This window comes from Megalops cyprinoides, chromosome 2, assembly GCF_013368585.1.
Source record: "Megalops cyprinoides isolate fMegCyp1 chromosome 2, fMegCyp1.pri, whole genome shotgun sequence".
NCBI classification, from domain to species: domain Eukaryota; kingdom Metazoa; phylum Chordata; class Actinopteri; order Elopiformes; family Megalopidae; genus Megalops; species Megalops cyprinoides.
Genome location: NC_050584.1, coordinates 35724566 through 35742124, shown reverse-complemented (window position 1 = coordinate 35742124; position 17559 = coordinate 35724566). Strand labels below are relative to the sequence as shown.

Here is a 17559-nt window from a genome sequence, read left to right as displayed (position 1 = left end):
CATTAATGACTGTAATTTTTCCACTTTGCAGTTCACTATTGCATTTGTAACCTTACAATGACAAAGCCCTCTTCAAATGACTTTTTTGTGTTGCAGACTAAAAATGTTGTCCTATCTCCTCATGCTATCAAATACCTACTTCATACTGTGGGTTAATTATACTGTATATTTACTGTTTCACAAACATTGGAGATATGTAGCTGGATGAGTCTCACTGTTGCGGGATTTTTATAATAACAACAATGAGGAAATATTATGGGATTTCAGTGACCTACAGCGTTGAGCTTTTCTATAATATTATTCTAGAAGCAGAGCAACAAGATGCCTCTCAGGGTTCATTATGGTGATTTGAAGTTGTGAAAGGTGAATACGGGCAATATATACTGTAGCCTGTGTCAATAATAAAAAATGTTTTTGTTTTGTTTCAGAAGGTGTTCTGGCAGAGTTAAAGTGATTCTTATTCTCTCTGCTGCTCTGGATGTAGCAGATGTGTATCCTATTCTGCACAATCCCAAGAGATCCAGAAGGGTCCCTAGATAAGACAATCTTGGCTCTTCAAAGTGTTTCTGACAACACTGTCAATGTACATACTGTCTCTGTGTGTGTGTGTGTGTGTGTGTGTGTGTGTGTGTGTGTGTGTGTGTGTGTGCGTGTGTGTGTGTGCGTGTTTTTGTGTATGTGTGTGTGTGTGTGCGTGCGTGCGTGTTTGTGTGTGTGCGTGTGTGTGTGTGAGACTTTGAAAAAGGACACACAATGGTCTGAAAGAGAATTTTCCTTTTGCTATTCAATAAGTTTCTCAACCCTCTGCCCACTGTTCTGAGAAGTGTGATATTTTGACATTTCCAATTCTGTTCTTTGAATTCTAAGTTTATCCACCCCCTTCTCTAAAACTTGGGTGGACTCAAAACTTGCACTCAAAAAATGTAACATTCTGACTTCCAAATCATGATTTCAAGTTCAAAAATGTGTCCATTGCATTTTCTTTGATTGGCACATCCTTTCCAGTAGTCCGGTGTTATGTTTTTCTCACTTGCTGTCAGGTTATGAAGTCTCTTCTTTCTTATTAACATTCAGTGAAAATTATTTGTGGCACAAAACATTATTCCGATAGCTGTGATAAGATGGTTTTAATGACAGTCATATTTTCCTTCCACATGCTTCCTGATGAGTAGAGCAAAAAATGTTTTTACAAGTTTTTTTCTGTGCTTACAAAAACATGCAACCTGTCCTTCTAAAGACAAAGAGAAGGTAGCGTGAAAAATGAGCTGTCAGGGCTGAGCCTTTAGCCAAGCAATCAGTGTCGGGGAGAGATGGGAGGAGTGACTGTTTGCTTTTAATAAAGTGACATGTCAGTGCTCCGGCCAGCACACACTGGGGCCTCCACTCACGGACACATGGACAGCCCTCGGGTAGTGGGTTGGTAGGGGGTTTAGGGGGGTGGGGAGTTGAAAGGCGCTGCTGCCCACCAGAAGTGGGTCTGCTTCCTATGGTGCAGGCCACAGCAACCAGTCAGCAAATTAGCATTCAGTGAGAATCCGCACAAGACGGCTGTCAGTCTCATCCCAACTGCTCAGAAGCGGGGAGCAAGGGGGAATCACTTCCCTCCACGGGAGAGGAGAGAGGAGAGACTCTGACATGGCAGAGAAGGAACAAAACAGCAAAAAAAAAAAATACAATAAAATAAAACAGCACAGAGCAGGGGTTCTGATTCCATCATAGGTGAGGCGTTTGCCTTGATTTTTTTTTTTTTGCTGCCTACAGCGCTTTCCCCTGAGTAAGAATACTGGTTGTTAAGGAGAGGTGGTGTTTTGGATTTCTAGTGAAACAGAACACATCCCCAAACTGTCTTTTATATTGTCTGGTGTTTTTTCTTCTATTTCTGGGGTGTAGGCGTCTTGTCTTTACAAATATGACATGTGTTCCAGAGAAAAATAGAGGAGGAAGAAAGGAACGCCTTTCATAAATTGCTATATTATTGAACCATACACTAACCGTGTGTCAGACTGATGCGTTTGATCCAAAAATATGTGCACATTTCCAGTGATGAATGGGAGTGTGTGAGGTTGACTGAATCCTCTGAGTGGAATTCAGGCTAAAGCCTGATATCGTCTTTGAAAATGGAAATGGAAAGCACTGCAATGTGGAGAAATGGAAATGTGAGCAAAATGTTAGTGGTATTCATGATTTAAAATGAGAACAAACACCTTCCCTGTCAGACCCAGTGAAGAATCTGTCCATGAATTAGTTCACAAAGTACAGGAGTTAACCGCTTCCCAGCCGCAGTAACCTTTGATTCAATGTGTGTGGAAGGACTGTCTTACCTTTGCAGCGATCTCATGGAAGTTGAAGGAGGGATCTAAGTTTTCTATTGCTGATGAATTGGTGGGGAAAATGGCTTCAGAAAGAAAGCTTGTTTTCTGCCAGAGAGAAAGAGAGAGAGAGAGAGAGAGAGAGAACCCTTAAGAGTCAGAGATTGATTTTATTCATACAATACATTGGCTTGGGTTTAAACATTCAGATGAATTTCAGATTGTTTAAAGTTCGCTTGTTGATTGTTCTTGTTGGTCTTTTTTCCCTCCCTCACTGGTGATGTGAGATAGTGGAGGAACTGCAAACCTTTCCATTCTAAGAGAGCACATCAGAGATTGTCCCATGCAGTTTATGCTGTGCCAGTTTAAAAAGCTGAATCACCAGTGTCTTTGTGTTCACCATCTCATCTAATCACATATAATGATAGCAATGAGGACACTAACAGTGCAGTACATCAATGCCAGATAGTTCCACTGGCTTTGTGTTTGTTTCATTTTTAAGTCCTCTCTAAATCCTTTATTCAATTGCATGTATCCATCTTTGTCCCAAAATCTATAAAGAGAAATCTTGCTTCTGCTTACAGTCAATATGAGGTGGTGAACATATCACGTTTCTATGACCATAATGGCCCCTGCCTTGAAATTAAGGCCCTCTCATTTTAGCATAAATCTTTTTGCTAACACCATATCTGGGCTGTGATATTATGAGTTATTAGACCCATCGTTTTGAGCCAACACATCACGTCCTCTCACGTACCGTATTTTCCAGGCATGTGCGTGAACCTCATGAAGCTTTTCAGGCAGCCTGCTGGTTTTAGGCAGGAAGAAATCACACACCAATATATGTTTGTCCTAACAACAATCATCATCTCTAAGATGTGGCAACCCTTCCATGCTGTCATCCGTCTAATTTAAAAGTAAAATTGATTTAAACTGGCGGAGAGGGAATGAACAGAGCAACAGGATTCTACCACCATCTCAATATTAATATCTGAGTTGAGAGACAATAGCATGAGTCACTGTGACCCTGAATCACTGGCTGGGCTATGGACAGAAGTGTTTTATTTATGAAAGCCTGTACTGAACACTGAACGAACAAAAAAATTGTTCCCCACTGGTATGAAAAAAAGCCAAGGAGTCTGCTTGACAGCGGAGACCCCACATTTTGGGACCAAACAGACAAAAATAGGATTTAATCACTGCAAGAGGACAAGAGGAGGTTTAAAGCAGAGAAGACATGACCCTGAAGCAAGAAAAGTAAATGGACTGGCCAAATGTGCTAAAGGAACAAGTACTAGAGACATACTTTGCTGCGGTTGTGCTTTTAAATGCCTTTGTGGTGGAACCTGAATACAGCTTAACGGTGGGAGCCAAGATGGTCTCATTAGAAAGCAAGCAAGATTGCAAAGTCTGTTTTTTCATCTCCCACAGTCACAGCCCTTGATGTCTCAGGCAGAATGATCTTGGAAAGACTGGAAGCCATGAGATCTATTTGTAAGGACTCATCAGACATCTGCTGCTAAATATTTCAAGCGCTTTATAATGTCTGGCCTGCCGTGTTCTGCTTTGATTTTCTGCTTTTGAAGAGTAGTGCTTATTCATACACAGCAATTTTGTACAATGTATTTTATTTTTTGAGGACATCCTTCTGCACTGGAACAGACATGGGCCCCATACAATGGCTCTCAGAATTCTGATAGCATTGACATTTCTGAGCGAGAATGTGGGGTCTTGAGAGGGATAAACAAAGGGCTTGTTGGAGAGCGATTTGGGCCTTCTTGAATAAACAAGCGAGAAGCAGGGAGACGTTTGTGTGGCCAAACCTATCGCTGAGTGTCACTCTGCCAGTCAAATTTCTGCTGCAGCTGCGCCACCTGGATAGGACTTGATATCTATTGCAAAATGTTGCTTTGTCTCTGTTTGCAATTGAGGCAGCCAATACCCTGGAAAGTGCCAAAACAAACATTTATCTTTCCTAATGCATCACGCTGCTGATTACAGTCTTAATGACATGACTACACTGTATGGTGCACAGCATTTTTTCCAATGACAAACACTTGTACAGCCTGCCTATGTATGAGAAAAGAGCAATACAGCATTTTCAGTCTGAACTGATGTTAATACGTGAGAAAAATGGCATGGGTGTTAGCAGTTGTTTGGATGTGTCAATAGCCTGTGTTTCCATCTGAGAAGGTTAAGGGAGTCCCCTGTCACAGGGAGCAGGGGGGCGTGGCAGGCATCTAACATCTTGTTCACCACTAACAAGATGAACAGGCTTGCATTCTCAACGGTGAAGGCAGGGATCCTCAGAGTCAAACTCTTGAACTCCCACTTTGCTGAAGACTGTACTTTTGGAGATTCTCCCAAGGGAACCCAGCAAGCAAACATAGGCGGGAGGTCAGAAACACAACAGCTGCTGGATTCTAACCTCACCAGTAGGGGGCCCCTCATCCTAGAATGACTGCCATCGTACTTATTGCTTGATAGTGGAACATAAAAATAATCATAGTCTCTCTGTCTTGAAGAGGGGAACACGCTGTTTATGTAAGCTGGAAAATGATACTTTGAATGGAGTAATCAGCGTGAAGCTATAGATCACTCTCACTCTGAACCCTGGCTTTGAAGCACGGGGTACTCTGCAGCAAGTGCTTTGAGCTGTTTAGTGCAACATCATTTCACAGCACCAGAACTAATGGGCTATTGTTGGCAACAAGCGCATGAATATTCATCCACTATGAGAAAGAATAATCAGAAGCACTAAAGCAGAGCAGCATGGGAGGAAACTGGATCAGCCGCCGTTTCATGCAGCTATCGCTAATTTAATCAACCAGGGACTTCAAAGTAAAAATTAACATTGGGAGCTCAAGTGAAATATGGATTCTGCAATAGGTAAAATATGAGACACACAAAAATCCTTCTTTTAAGTAAAAGCAGTGTGTGTGTGTGTACACGGGCATGTATGTGTGTGCATTTGTTTGCAGGCCCGGCGTCTGGGGGGGACAACCGGGGAAGTTGTCCCGGGCCCAGCCGGAAGGGGGGGGGGGGGGGGGCAGGAGAGAGGGTGATCCTCACTCATAAATGTTGGCCATTGATTGGTGGAATATTTTGACAAATTTAAATGTTTTCAGAAGTGTTCACATTATTTGCTTTGGATACATGCTTGGTCATTTGCTGTGACTGTTCTTTTAATGAGATTATCTGGAAATTAAAACTTGAAGTGAGGAATGCACTTTCCCCATTGCACTGTCTTGTTTGAAAACAGCAAATTAGCTTGCTAGTGAAATGAGAACCCTACTAGATGTTAGTGAGGTAGTTTAGCCATCTTGCTAAACTTTTGTTTCAGTAGGGTAACTGCGAGACTGTCAGCTGCTGAATTTGACTTGCCGCTTCCGCATTATTTATTATTAGTGTGCGGTTGGAATAGTTTGCTACTTTAAGCTGTTGTATTTTAAACTCTTGTAACTATTGAGTCTAACATTGTAGCTACCTATCTGCCCTTAATTATAAGGTCGAGACATGCCAGGTTCCTTACACACTAGCTAGTGTATACGATATGTACTGAATCTTCAGAGCATTTATGGTGACTTGTGCGTCATACTGTGCATTTTTCTGTGCTTGCCGGTGACTGTCTCAGGTGGTGAACGTGCGTTTAGTAAGATGAAGCCTATAAAAAACTATTTGTGATCTACTAGGTCTCAAGACAGAATAGATGGTTTGGCACTGCTTTCAATAGAGCCAGTTGGCGCAGAATCTGGACTTTATGGACATAATACATGACTTTGCTACCAAAAAGGTGCGGCAGATGACACTCTGACTGTTTTTTTAATGTTTTTGAATGACATTTCAGTTGTCCTAACAATAAAGCATGCCATTGAATATTCCAAGTGTGCTGTCAAGCGTATTTTTATTTTAAATGGGGTGGTGTCCCGGGCCCGGGCATCATGCACACCGGCCCTGTTTGTGTGTGTTCTGTAGGGGATTCATTGACAAATTCCACTTGAACTTGGTAAAAACTTGTTTTGAGTACATTTGTTTTTAAAAATTCCAACAACCATACACCAAGGTTCATGAATATATCACCAGAAAAAAGGTGTTGACCCAAATGGACACAATTGCTCAAATTTCATGCAATAACTAAGTCCTGGAACAAATAATACAACAGATATAATTAAATGTATTTTTATGGAAAACACACGTTTTGCATTTTGTGGAACTCCTGAAAAGACATATTAATAACTACTATTGTATGAAAATAAATGGAAACATTTCTTTAACATTGCGCTGTACATTTTGTATAAGATGCACATATGGCATACTACAGGGCAAATGAATGAACTGAAATCAAATGACTTGTCATTACATCCAACAAAATAATTAACTAAGAGCTTAGACACCTTAACTTTTCCCTTAAATGATGAAAGCATGAACCACTTTTCATAGAAAACCCAATTTCACCACTCACAGGCAAATAGATCCAAGTCCAGTGGTTTTCATGAACAGCAGTGTCAATGTAGCAAAGAGGTAAGAGACAACCTTAGTCATATTTGATATTCAGAATAGGAAAGATACAAATATGCTACTTTAATTATTACCCTGCACTGAATAAGCAAATGCAAGATAAGCAGGCTTCATCAAAGGCTGTTTTCCTCCCATCTGGGGACATGCTGGAGCATGTCTGTAATCACTCACTCTTAGGTTTAAATCAGTTGCATTCGCCTAAAAAAGAAAAATGCATTATTCAGCCTTCTGAAATCCAGACCACACTTCGCATATTTCTGTAACTAGGATATTCAAAACAGGCTCTTGTAATTTGTGTTAGGAAATACGTTAGGCCCCATATATTATCTTGTTTTCACAATTTCATAGGTCAAAAGCCCACAGCTCTTTCAAGTGATTGAACCATGCCTTTGTGCATGAACTGAAGTACAAACACACTGAATCCAATAAATACGAGCCTGTAAATGAGGTACATCACTTAATATGAGGGCCTGCTTACAGTTTTAAAATGTCCCTGCATACCGCATGAGCTATGGATTGCAGAAATGATTGCTTTTATCCAGGTGCTTCTTAAATTCATTCACTCTCAAACTATAAATAATTTGGGAGGGCTGAGTTCACTGGCCATTTCAGCTGCTTATGCTGCTACCACTACCGTGGTGATACTACAAGTGGTGGCTTTGATAAAAAGTCACTCAAAAAGCACAGACGAGGAGAGACCAAAGGTTGATCTTCTGTCATAGCTGCCTCTGTGCCCATCTCTAACGGCATAACCAGTTGTGTAACGGACAATGAGCAGATGCTCCCAAGATTTTCTCAAACCCATAGCAATACTGTTTGTCTACTATTCCTCTATGACCAATTCACTAGTCAACTTACCACATCAACTCCCCCCAATCATCTGGGGCAGGGAGACCTTTTATGTAGCTGCTGCGTGGAACTTGTGTTACTCACAAGGTTCAGATCACCAGGTTGTCTGGGTTGCTACCCATCAGTTTTTGTAGGAGTCAGTGGTTTGGGCTGTTACAAAAACTCTGAATCAATGGGAAAGTAAGGCTGTGTTCATTACAACCCCTCAGGCGTACTTGCTGAGGAAGTTGTGGCAAATTTCACTGACTGGGGATTTCCCACCCCTAGAATAGAACTCCTGCTGAGCTCCCCTTTATTTTCTGGAGTGCTGGGCCCACACGGTGTTATTTGTGCTGTTGGGAAGTTGTATGCACTGTCTCTATTTGGGGGGTCGCGGCTTGTAGAGAACTGTTTCACCAAGGTTCTTCTTTGAAACAGAATTACATGGAGAAAGGAGGTTCCAATTGATATTTTGCATATGTGTCTAAACAGTACACATATTATATAACATGCCAAATTAATGGATGAATGTAGATACTGTAATATGACACACTTCAACCTACATCTGTAACAAAGAAAGGGAGAGAGGAAAGGGAAAGGGAGAGGACATCTTTCTTCCCTCGCGTGAGGCCCAATGACTGGGAGTTCTTTTTAGGACAACACTCCTCCAGGGTCATTCTGAGTTGTGGACTTAAAAATGCAAACATATCTGACAAATCTGCATCCAGCACACATCCTTTCCATCCAAGCAGATGTTCATGTTGAAGTAGAGCTGGAAGTAGCTCAGACCCCCCCCCACACACACACACACACACACACACACACACACACACACATTGCACAGTAAGTGCCGCAGGAGCTCAGGTCAGTTTAAGGTGCGGCCTCACACTTGCAGACGTCCCTTTGCATCCTCTCTCCATGTATGATCATGCTGCGAGCACTCAGGAGACTTACTACATTTCTAAAGCCAAAACCAAGACCCAGCCAAATTCATTTGCTTGGCCGATGCTCTCATTCAGCAGGCCATACAAAGCTTACCAGTCTGAAAGCTCAATGGTACTCTGCTCAATGGCTTGACAGTGGTGCCATGTGTGGAATCTGAGCCAGCAAAAGTATGGTTCTCAATTGTCTTACTGCCATGCCGTTGACATATCACTACATAATAAGAGTGAGAAAAGTGGGGTCCTGAACTGCTCAACACAAATTAGAAATTGGAGGTGGTTGTTTGATTTCCTCTAGGACACAGAATTTAACAACACTGGTGTTATTTGTTTTTGCTTTCTAAAAAAGGAAAAAAAAAAACAGGTAGCTATTAATGTCTCATACCCATAAATAAAAAGATATCTCCAATTATCCCCATGCATTCATTTCCCCCTTGAAATAATGCTTTCTAATATATGAAATGGTTTATTGTAGGCCAGTTGAAATGAAAGAACTGCAATGTCAGGCTAAATCTATTCAGTTAAAGAGAAAATTTTCTAACAATTTATAACAACAGACTCCAAAACAGGACATGACTCAATGCAGTCTTATTTAATGTCGTGTTGAATGTTCATGTAGAAACAGTAACAACAAAAGCATTTTATTTTTCCATTTGAGTGTAGTTTAATAATTTTGTTTCAGAAATAGTATTTTTTGTCCAAAGATCTGGTTGGTACTTCTCTTTGGGCTTTGTAACCCTAGTCTTCCAATTTGATAGAGTGCTAAATACAGCCTTTAGTGAATTAGGGAGTCATTGACTAGCTGCCTTTCAAACAATAGGGTCCTTTTGATTGCACTTCGATTACACATTAGACCTTCAATCTTTAAATAAATTGCCTTAGATCTTTTCAATTCTGGCTTTATTTGGCTTTGTCTACAGGTCCCTGGGTGTTAATTGGCTGATTCAGCTATCAGCTACAGTATCTACAACAACTGATGTCTTACAATGCCATCCCACATAGTTTTTTTTCTTTTTTCTTCGTCTTATTGTTTATAATACAGCATGTATGCACCTCATAGTGCGTATACTTCACTGAAAAGCATTATCATCACTATCCTATTATTATTATTATTATTATTATTATTATTATTATTGTTGTTGTTGTTGTTGTTGTCAGCAAGAACTCCTCCTGCAGTAGTTGACCATTTTACTGCTAACTAGCATTTTTATTCAATGCTCAATTCATGACACAAGGTTAAATGTTATAGTTCATTCTTTGCAGTGCCTGTTTACTTTTGTTTTCCCCACTCTTCCATCAGCATTTTGGCCCTGTCTAATGCCCCTTCCCTAACCCTCTGTACGACAGGTACTGTACATTTTGCAGATAAGCATTGCATTTGCACACCAACTTGCAAGATTCTACAAAGGATGGTGTTACCACCATGCAGTTTTATGCAACCAGTATGTCCAAGACAAACAAAAGTGTTTATTTTTCATATTTGAAAGGTTTTACCGATCAAAATCTCATTGGTTTAGCAGCCAAGGGTTAACCAACAGGGTGCAGCAATACCCCCCCTAGCCAGACTAGCTTTTTTTCCATGTCAATATTAGAATCTGCAAAATTTCTCATCTGTGACCTCCATGAAAAAACTCCATGTGATAATAAATAGGCAAACCAGGTTCATTATGCAGGGAGCATACTTTTACAGTTAAAAAGTTTTTCAGAAAGAGTTCACGGGAAATGGCAGAGTCTATTCATATGCATTAGGTTTTTGTGAATACCTTGTAAAAATTGTCATTGGTCATTCCTTCGGAACATCTATGAGTTTTTGGTAACTCTGCTCTTGGATTTCAAAACACTTTATGGCTACTGACACTGATTGGTGTAATTTTATTGATAAGTGGGACCAGTCTAAATGAGCCAGCATAAAGATAAAATCCATTTTGTTAGTTTATTCATTTATTTCAAAGAATGCAACGAACAAAGAGGCAACAACTGATTGTTAGACTTGTTAGATGTCTCTCACCCAGGTACATTTCCCCCTAGTGTGTTTCCACTGTCTAAACACTGTTGACATTTTTAACAGTTTTGAAAGTAACACTTTTGAAAGTTCATGATTTCTACATGCAGGTGCCCGCCGTGCAAAATATATTGACAAGTATTTAGATATGAGGATCATTCATGTAGCAGCCGTACAACTAAAACTTTACTAGAACATTCTGTAAGTAGCTGGTAGACAGGCACACATGAAATGTAGACCATCCAAACTCACACTTACACACATTCACACTTTTCCAAATGAGGTCACTTGCATCTGGTAAAGCCAGATGGCAGAGCAGGAATAGCTGGGACGAGACTGACTGAAACGTCAATTCAATGAAGTACACCAGCGGACAAACCCATCTGATCAGCTCACATCAGGGGCAGCTGGGCAGCTTCCTCATCCAGCTGTAGCAACTTCATGCTGCTAATTAGATTACTTCTGCATACACTAGTACACCACCACCTTCAGGCCAGAAACCTGAACACATTCAAGGAAACCGCCTACTTTCAGGACAATTTGCATCAGTGCTGTAACATGGACAACAGACTAAAAAAAGAGGCCTGCGTGTGAAGACAGAAATGGTGACAAATTGGTGGGGTTTTGTACATTAACAAATACCTCAGATCTTGCACTAAATTTTGACCCTAAAATATAGGGAAACAGAATGTGACTCAGAATAACAAGGCCATCTGGTGAGACAAACTTTACTGTACTGAGAGTGCCATATCTGGACAAGTTCCTTGAAAGTGTCATGTCCAATTAGCTGTGTTTTGCTGTGTTTTACAGATACGAGGACTTAAGCCACTGTGTTTTTAAATCACAGTTTATCTAAAACAAGTTGTTTTATCCGTAGGATAGTGGCACAAACCCCAGAAATCAAGCCATATGGTTTTAATTATAAAACATGAGCCAATCAAATGGGAGCAAAGGCACATACATAATAAAAAATACATCTTTAACCGTCCAAAGTCCTAAGGTTTATTTTGTTTAGCCTGAAGGAAAAGCAGAACCACCCTCCAAATGCTAAATGCTTTTGTCTCCCCTGAGTTATGAGATATGGTAGTGCTACAGCTAACCATCCCTGACATTAATCAAAACATAAAGCCACACAAATATCAATGTATTTTGCATCCGCATACATACAATACACGTTCATGACCACAAATGCATTGCCTCCATGCTTGCCTATGTAATGCATTCTTGCGGCAAAGTATTATAAAAGTGTTGTGCCACTAAAATACAGTTTGTATTCAGTGGCAGTGAGTGCTAGCTGTGCTTGCCATAAAGACAGGTTGGTTCGTAAGACAAAACTGCTGTTGAAGTGAAAACGGAGTGGTTGCTCCAGGCTTCACAACCAAGCTCAAGTTTTCTGGAGATGAAACCCTGCATAAAAATGAAGGGAAGGAAGGCCTTGAAGCAAGCGTGTCATTTTCAATACAGCTGCTTTGACTGGGATGAATCCTGAAGCTGTTCTCTGTTCTCTGCACAAGACACAGCCTAAGAGCCTTGCACAGTGCTATGGATTATTAGTGGGATCCTGCTTCCTTGCAGTCTAACCTCCCTGTACTCTAATTCAGTCTGATGTGTTGAATGCCAGGAAAAGGTTACTTTCACAGTTACTTTCACACCAGTATTAGCCTGAAAATGCTTAGCCAGGCATGTTTGAAGGATGAGACAGATGTACAAATAAGCCTGGATGAAATTAATGTTGCATTTGTGCATGGGTGCATATTCCCTGGATTTAAAAAAAGCAAATGAGTCTCTATGATGAAAACAACGTGTGTTTAATGTACCCTAATGTACTGTCTACAAAGTAAATGGTAAAAAGAACACCATATGTTTTGTTTTTTGTTTTTTTACAGCATGGCATCACTGTGTTGTTTCATCAGTAATGGTATGTTTACCGATAATCTATTTCTTTCTGAATCCAGGTCTTGCACAGGTTTGGATTGACAGCAGCTTTGAGTGAGGAGGAGTCAGAAGATTTCATACTGATGATAAATGGCTTTTGAAAAACCTTATATTTCCAGCTACCAGCTTTATGCATGCAAAACTTGGGTGCATATTAAAGGGCACTAGGAATGGTTCACTGAATACCCCAGGGAATGTATTTTGAACACATTGAACACCCTTGCAAAGGCCATCTACTTGGTGTGACTTAAAGTGTTCCAAAAAAAATACATTCCCTGTGTCAAATGCCTATGTTATGAAGAAATGTGATTTATGTTATTCTCTAATTAGATTTTTAGGTTGATCTATTGATACTTGCTCAGTGGTGCCTTTTAAGAGGTGAACTTAAAAGTCAAAGATTCAAGGACAAGAATTCATGTCTCTGTCTTACTTTGAACAGTGTACCACTTGACAGCATACGTTTTGGATTCAATCATGGTTATTCTCAGCGACATAAAAGGTATTGTTTTTCAGGGAACAAATACAGGCAACATTATTCTGTATGGAATGAAAGGGCATTCTCACCAGTTTGGAAGCAAAGTTATTGCCCTCAGGCCCTCCAAGCCTTGCGTATATGAAACAGATTTGTTCAGACATTGAACATGACATCGCCTCCCCCAAAGATTCCTGGGATATTTCACAACAGAGCAGTTGTGGTGGACAGGTGTCTACAAAACATGCCAGGCAGTGGAGGGTTGAATCTGATAGATGTGCCAGCCTCCAGCACAAAAACAAAACATGCTTATTTCCAACTGTCAACAAAAGACTGTGGCATACAGGTTAACAATTTCCTTCCGACAAGTCACATACATCTAACACTTAACACATTAGCAAGCCCAACAATGGGATGGGTTGGCTGATTGACATGTCATTATGAGCTGACTCAGATGAGGAGGTGAAGCTGACAGAGTGTTAGAGACATGTAAGAGAATTTTTTCTTCACTAATGCAATCATCTGGCTTGGCTCTCCCATGCAGTAGGATCTAATGTGCTGAAGAGTCATGTACTGCATAGCAGTTTGAAGCTCTGTGTGGTGTCGTAGTCAGAGGTATGGCTGTCTTTCTCTCTCTCTCTCTCTCTGGCCATTTTCATTTTCAAAGAACTGTAGCTAAGCCTCTCAGACAATATTGTTTACGGGACCACAAAGCGAACGCTGCTGCACCTGAGTGGCACTGCTCTCATCTCAAGGGTGTTAGTTGTGCTGTTCTAGCTTGGTCTTGAACCAGGGCATAGTTCCTAGACATCCCCATTTACTAAGCTTTTGTAGTACAATAAACCCACTGCTGAGTGTATTTTCCAGCTACATTTACTACTAGTGTGTGGACAGTGTCTATGGCTTTGTGCCTATGCGATCAAAGGATAATCACTTCATGTTTATGCAAATCACTGGAGAAGTGCAAAAATGTGAGCGAGAAACTTTTTTCCAAAACAACTCCAACAGCACACATTAAATGGTGATTTCATGTGTCACGTCACTAGCCTGGAAGCCGACAGATTTCAGCAGTACAGGATTCACTGACAGCACAAATTCAAATGAATTCATTCAAATGAACCCTCCTCCCATTTCTTATGATCCCAGTACAACTACATTTTTAGGATTCCCATATGCAATCTCAGATAATTTGCTTTGCTTCCTACATTATAAAATAGGCATATATAAATATAGCAATTCTGTCTGAAATGTATCCTTCCTCTGATCTGCACTTGCTAGTTCACTAACCATGTTTGCTATCAGTTTAAAGACACAATTCACAACATTACTGTGGGAGGTATAATTGATGTACATTGAGGGGCATCATTTTTACTGCCCATTGCCACTGACATTATCACTCACAGTAAATATATCGAACACATGAAATTACTAACATGTGCAAAGCCAGCAGCAACATGGATTCATTTGCACTCAAGTTAGTAAATGACCCTCCTTGTGTCCAATACTATGTGAGCACTGTTGGTAGCTGGGAGGACAACTCCTCAATGAGTGCAGAGCAGTGCCGTGGGAAGAGGCTTTAAGCTGGGGGTGCTGTAGTGGGCGGTGCATTTTTTGCATGTCCAGCTTGGGGGGTGAAGATTAACATTAGTGATGAATAGGCTATAGGTTACTTCATACACACAAATTAATTTTTATTTAACACGTCTGAGTGAAAGCTTTTTTGGTGAAAATTCCATTCATAGCGTCACATTCTAATATAACAACATACGCTACTATAATATGAATCAAACGTATGCCAGTCTTGCAACTACCAGACCCCACTGCACACAGCAGACAAAGATCAACTCGTTATGAACTCCTGAAGCTGCTTAATAACAAACTGGTTATTTAAATCAGCTGCGTTGGAGCAGGGAGAGATCTAAAACATGCAGGACAAGGGGTCCTCCAGGAGAGGTTTGGGAAACGCTGCATTACATTATTTAAACCTCTGGCTCTGTGACAGGGCGCAGACATCGGGCGCCCACACACACAGCAGACAAGACCATACAAATAGCCTACGCATAGTTAAACAGGTCCATAAGCCCATTGCGCACAGCAGACAAGAACATATCAAAATACGCACAATATTTTAATTGCTCCAAAAGCCCAATTTCCACAGCACACAACAACATAGCCAGATACATTTTTGCAGCAAAAGTATCTTTGCCAGTTTCTGTGCCATTGTGATAGCTAGCTACCTTGAATGATGCCACATTACTAGCTACTAGCTGACTAGGCTATGTGTTGTCCGTTGACCATGATGCTTGGTGTTATTTTAATAATTAATAATTATTCAGTATTGCTAATTATTTCTCAAAACGTCCTAAAGCATTAAATTCTTAGGTAAATAACAACAGGAGAATTATTTAAAATGTTTTAATACGTTTATTTTTTTGCATCTGGCAGAGTGCTGTGATGTCTGCCTTTTCCAACAGGGGATGCTGCAGCACCCGCAGCACCCCTACTTCCCACAGCCCTGGTACAAAGGTGAAAACGGGTCCTATGTCATTGCTTCGCCCTAACCTTTTCCAGTAGCTCTATTTTCCTGGCTAAGAGACATTCTCACAACACTGCCATGGCACTGCCCACGTCAGCTGGGTTGCTGCATAGAAACTGTAGTTCCAGTGTGCGTCTGCATATGTTTCCCTTCAGGAGAACAAATGGCTGTGACCTTGTTAGAGGCTGTCTTTACTTCATCATCTGCAGTTGCCGTGGTCCCGCCTCGCCTACAGTCCCCGAGACGCTCGTACCTGTCATCCGCACTCTATCCATCCTTTCCACATAATTAAACCTTGTTTTCTGGTCAGAGTGCCCCACTAGCACACCTCTTTATCTCTGCATCAATAGGCATTGTTCGGGAGGACAGATCTGCCCGTTTCACGATTGTTAAGCCTACAGCCCTTTTAAAAGCAAGCAAGTTGTGTTGATGGTGCAATTCAGGTAAAACTTTGACCATGCTTAGCTGGTCTGCTTCTGTGTAGCACGCTATACTTTGTATAGGGATTCTTCTGAGAGATGTAATGCTCATGTATTTTCCAATGCATGTACTTCAAAATTCCAGTAAAGTGGAGAAAATATTAAGATTTAGACCTAATTATCAGAGCTTCAATATGTTTAGTGCAATGTGTATAGGTTATGCTTTTGATGCGTTTTTCTTAACATAGGGAGGGATAATGATTCATATGTTTTATTTGTACTGCAAACAGAGTCCACTATAAGGGAAAATGCAAAGAATGTAGGTCACCATAGTTCATGATTTGAGTATGTTGTCCTTGCCTAATCTTGATTGGACAGTGTCTCAAAGTCTCACACAGCCACCTACAGCAGTTTAAATGCTTTGGCCTGACTCACAGACCCACACTAGAGCCCAAGGCAGATACATACACAGCCACAGTGTGTGAGGTCTTCTCTGTCTGTCTGCTGTTCCCTCAACAAAACCAGAGAACCAGTTGGAATGGAAGTGATCTTAAAACTAAGACTGCAACAGGAAGACCTGAGTTTAGATATGCACGCATTATACCTGTAGACACAATGACAAAAAATGCCTTCATTCCTGAATGGACACCATTCGCTCATCAGATCACACGTGTTTTGAGGAAGAGGAAGTACACAAGAAAAGACACCATTTCAATCACCCTTATAGTCCCTCATTACACATGGAGCTGCTGTGCATCAACAGTAACACTCATCAGCCTTCCTCTGCAGAACAGAGCACTCTCGAAGCAGTGCTCACCGCTCCCGTTTCATCTGCAAGGCGCCGCCATTTAAAGAGCTTCTGTACAGGCAGACACAATGAGACGTGAGACAGAATGGTGGGAAGAGTGGAGTGGAGCCATAAAAACAGGCCATTTAAAGCTGCACTTGTACCTGCTTTGCTCTTATCTATTAGAGACTACAATGGGGGAAAAGTTGTTCATAAAAAAAAAAAAAAAGAAAACGAGGATTTGAGAACATAAATGTATCACTGCGTGAGACACTCCTCCCTCTTTTTACTGCTCTAAACCACTGATTCTCAATCCTGCTCCTGGGGCCGCCCTGCTCCGCACATTTTCCATCTTTCCTTGCTCTACCTACCTGACCGAACTCATCACTGGCACTTTTGATTAGCCGAACACACCTGATTTAATAAAGAGCATGTTAATTATTTCAATCAGGTGTGTTTGGAGCAAGGATAGGCTGAAGATATGCAGGACAGGGGGGCTCCAGGAGTAGGATTGAGAAACACTGCTCTAAACAATGCCCAGAGAATATGCTAATGCACCATTTAAAACAAATTGTTCTTCAGTGAGGTGAGCACTGAGATATTGTATGTATCATGAATGCATCTGAGCAGAGGGTTTCTAAAATACATTTACATTGGGACTGGATTAAAAGTGATGGCATATTTTGGTCAGGGCAATTATTAATACTGATAATAAGTACAGATTTAAACTTAGACCACTTGACTAAACTGAACACTGCTTTCTTTTTATCTGGGTCCTATCATACATTGCATGTTCTTGAGGAAACCATATG

General features: G+C 40.9%; 1 protein-coding gene across 1 annotated transcript in view; it reads right to left on the bottom strand.

The window, feature by feature from the left end:
* The window catches only part of LOC118773336 (inactive N-acetylated-alpha-linked acidic dipeptidase-like protein 2), a 237138-nt gene that overhangs the window by 36461 nt on the left and 183118 nt on the right, over positions 1-17559 (bottom strand). The window contains exon 11 of the mRNA XM_036522222.1: positions 2322-2417. Coding sequence (XP_036378115.1) covers positions 2322-2417 — 96 coding nt within the window. The remainder of the gene's footprint in view (positions 1-2321; positions 2418-17559) is intronic.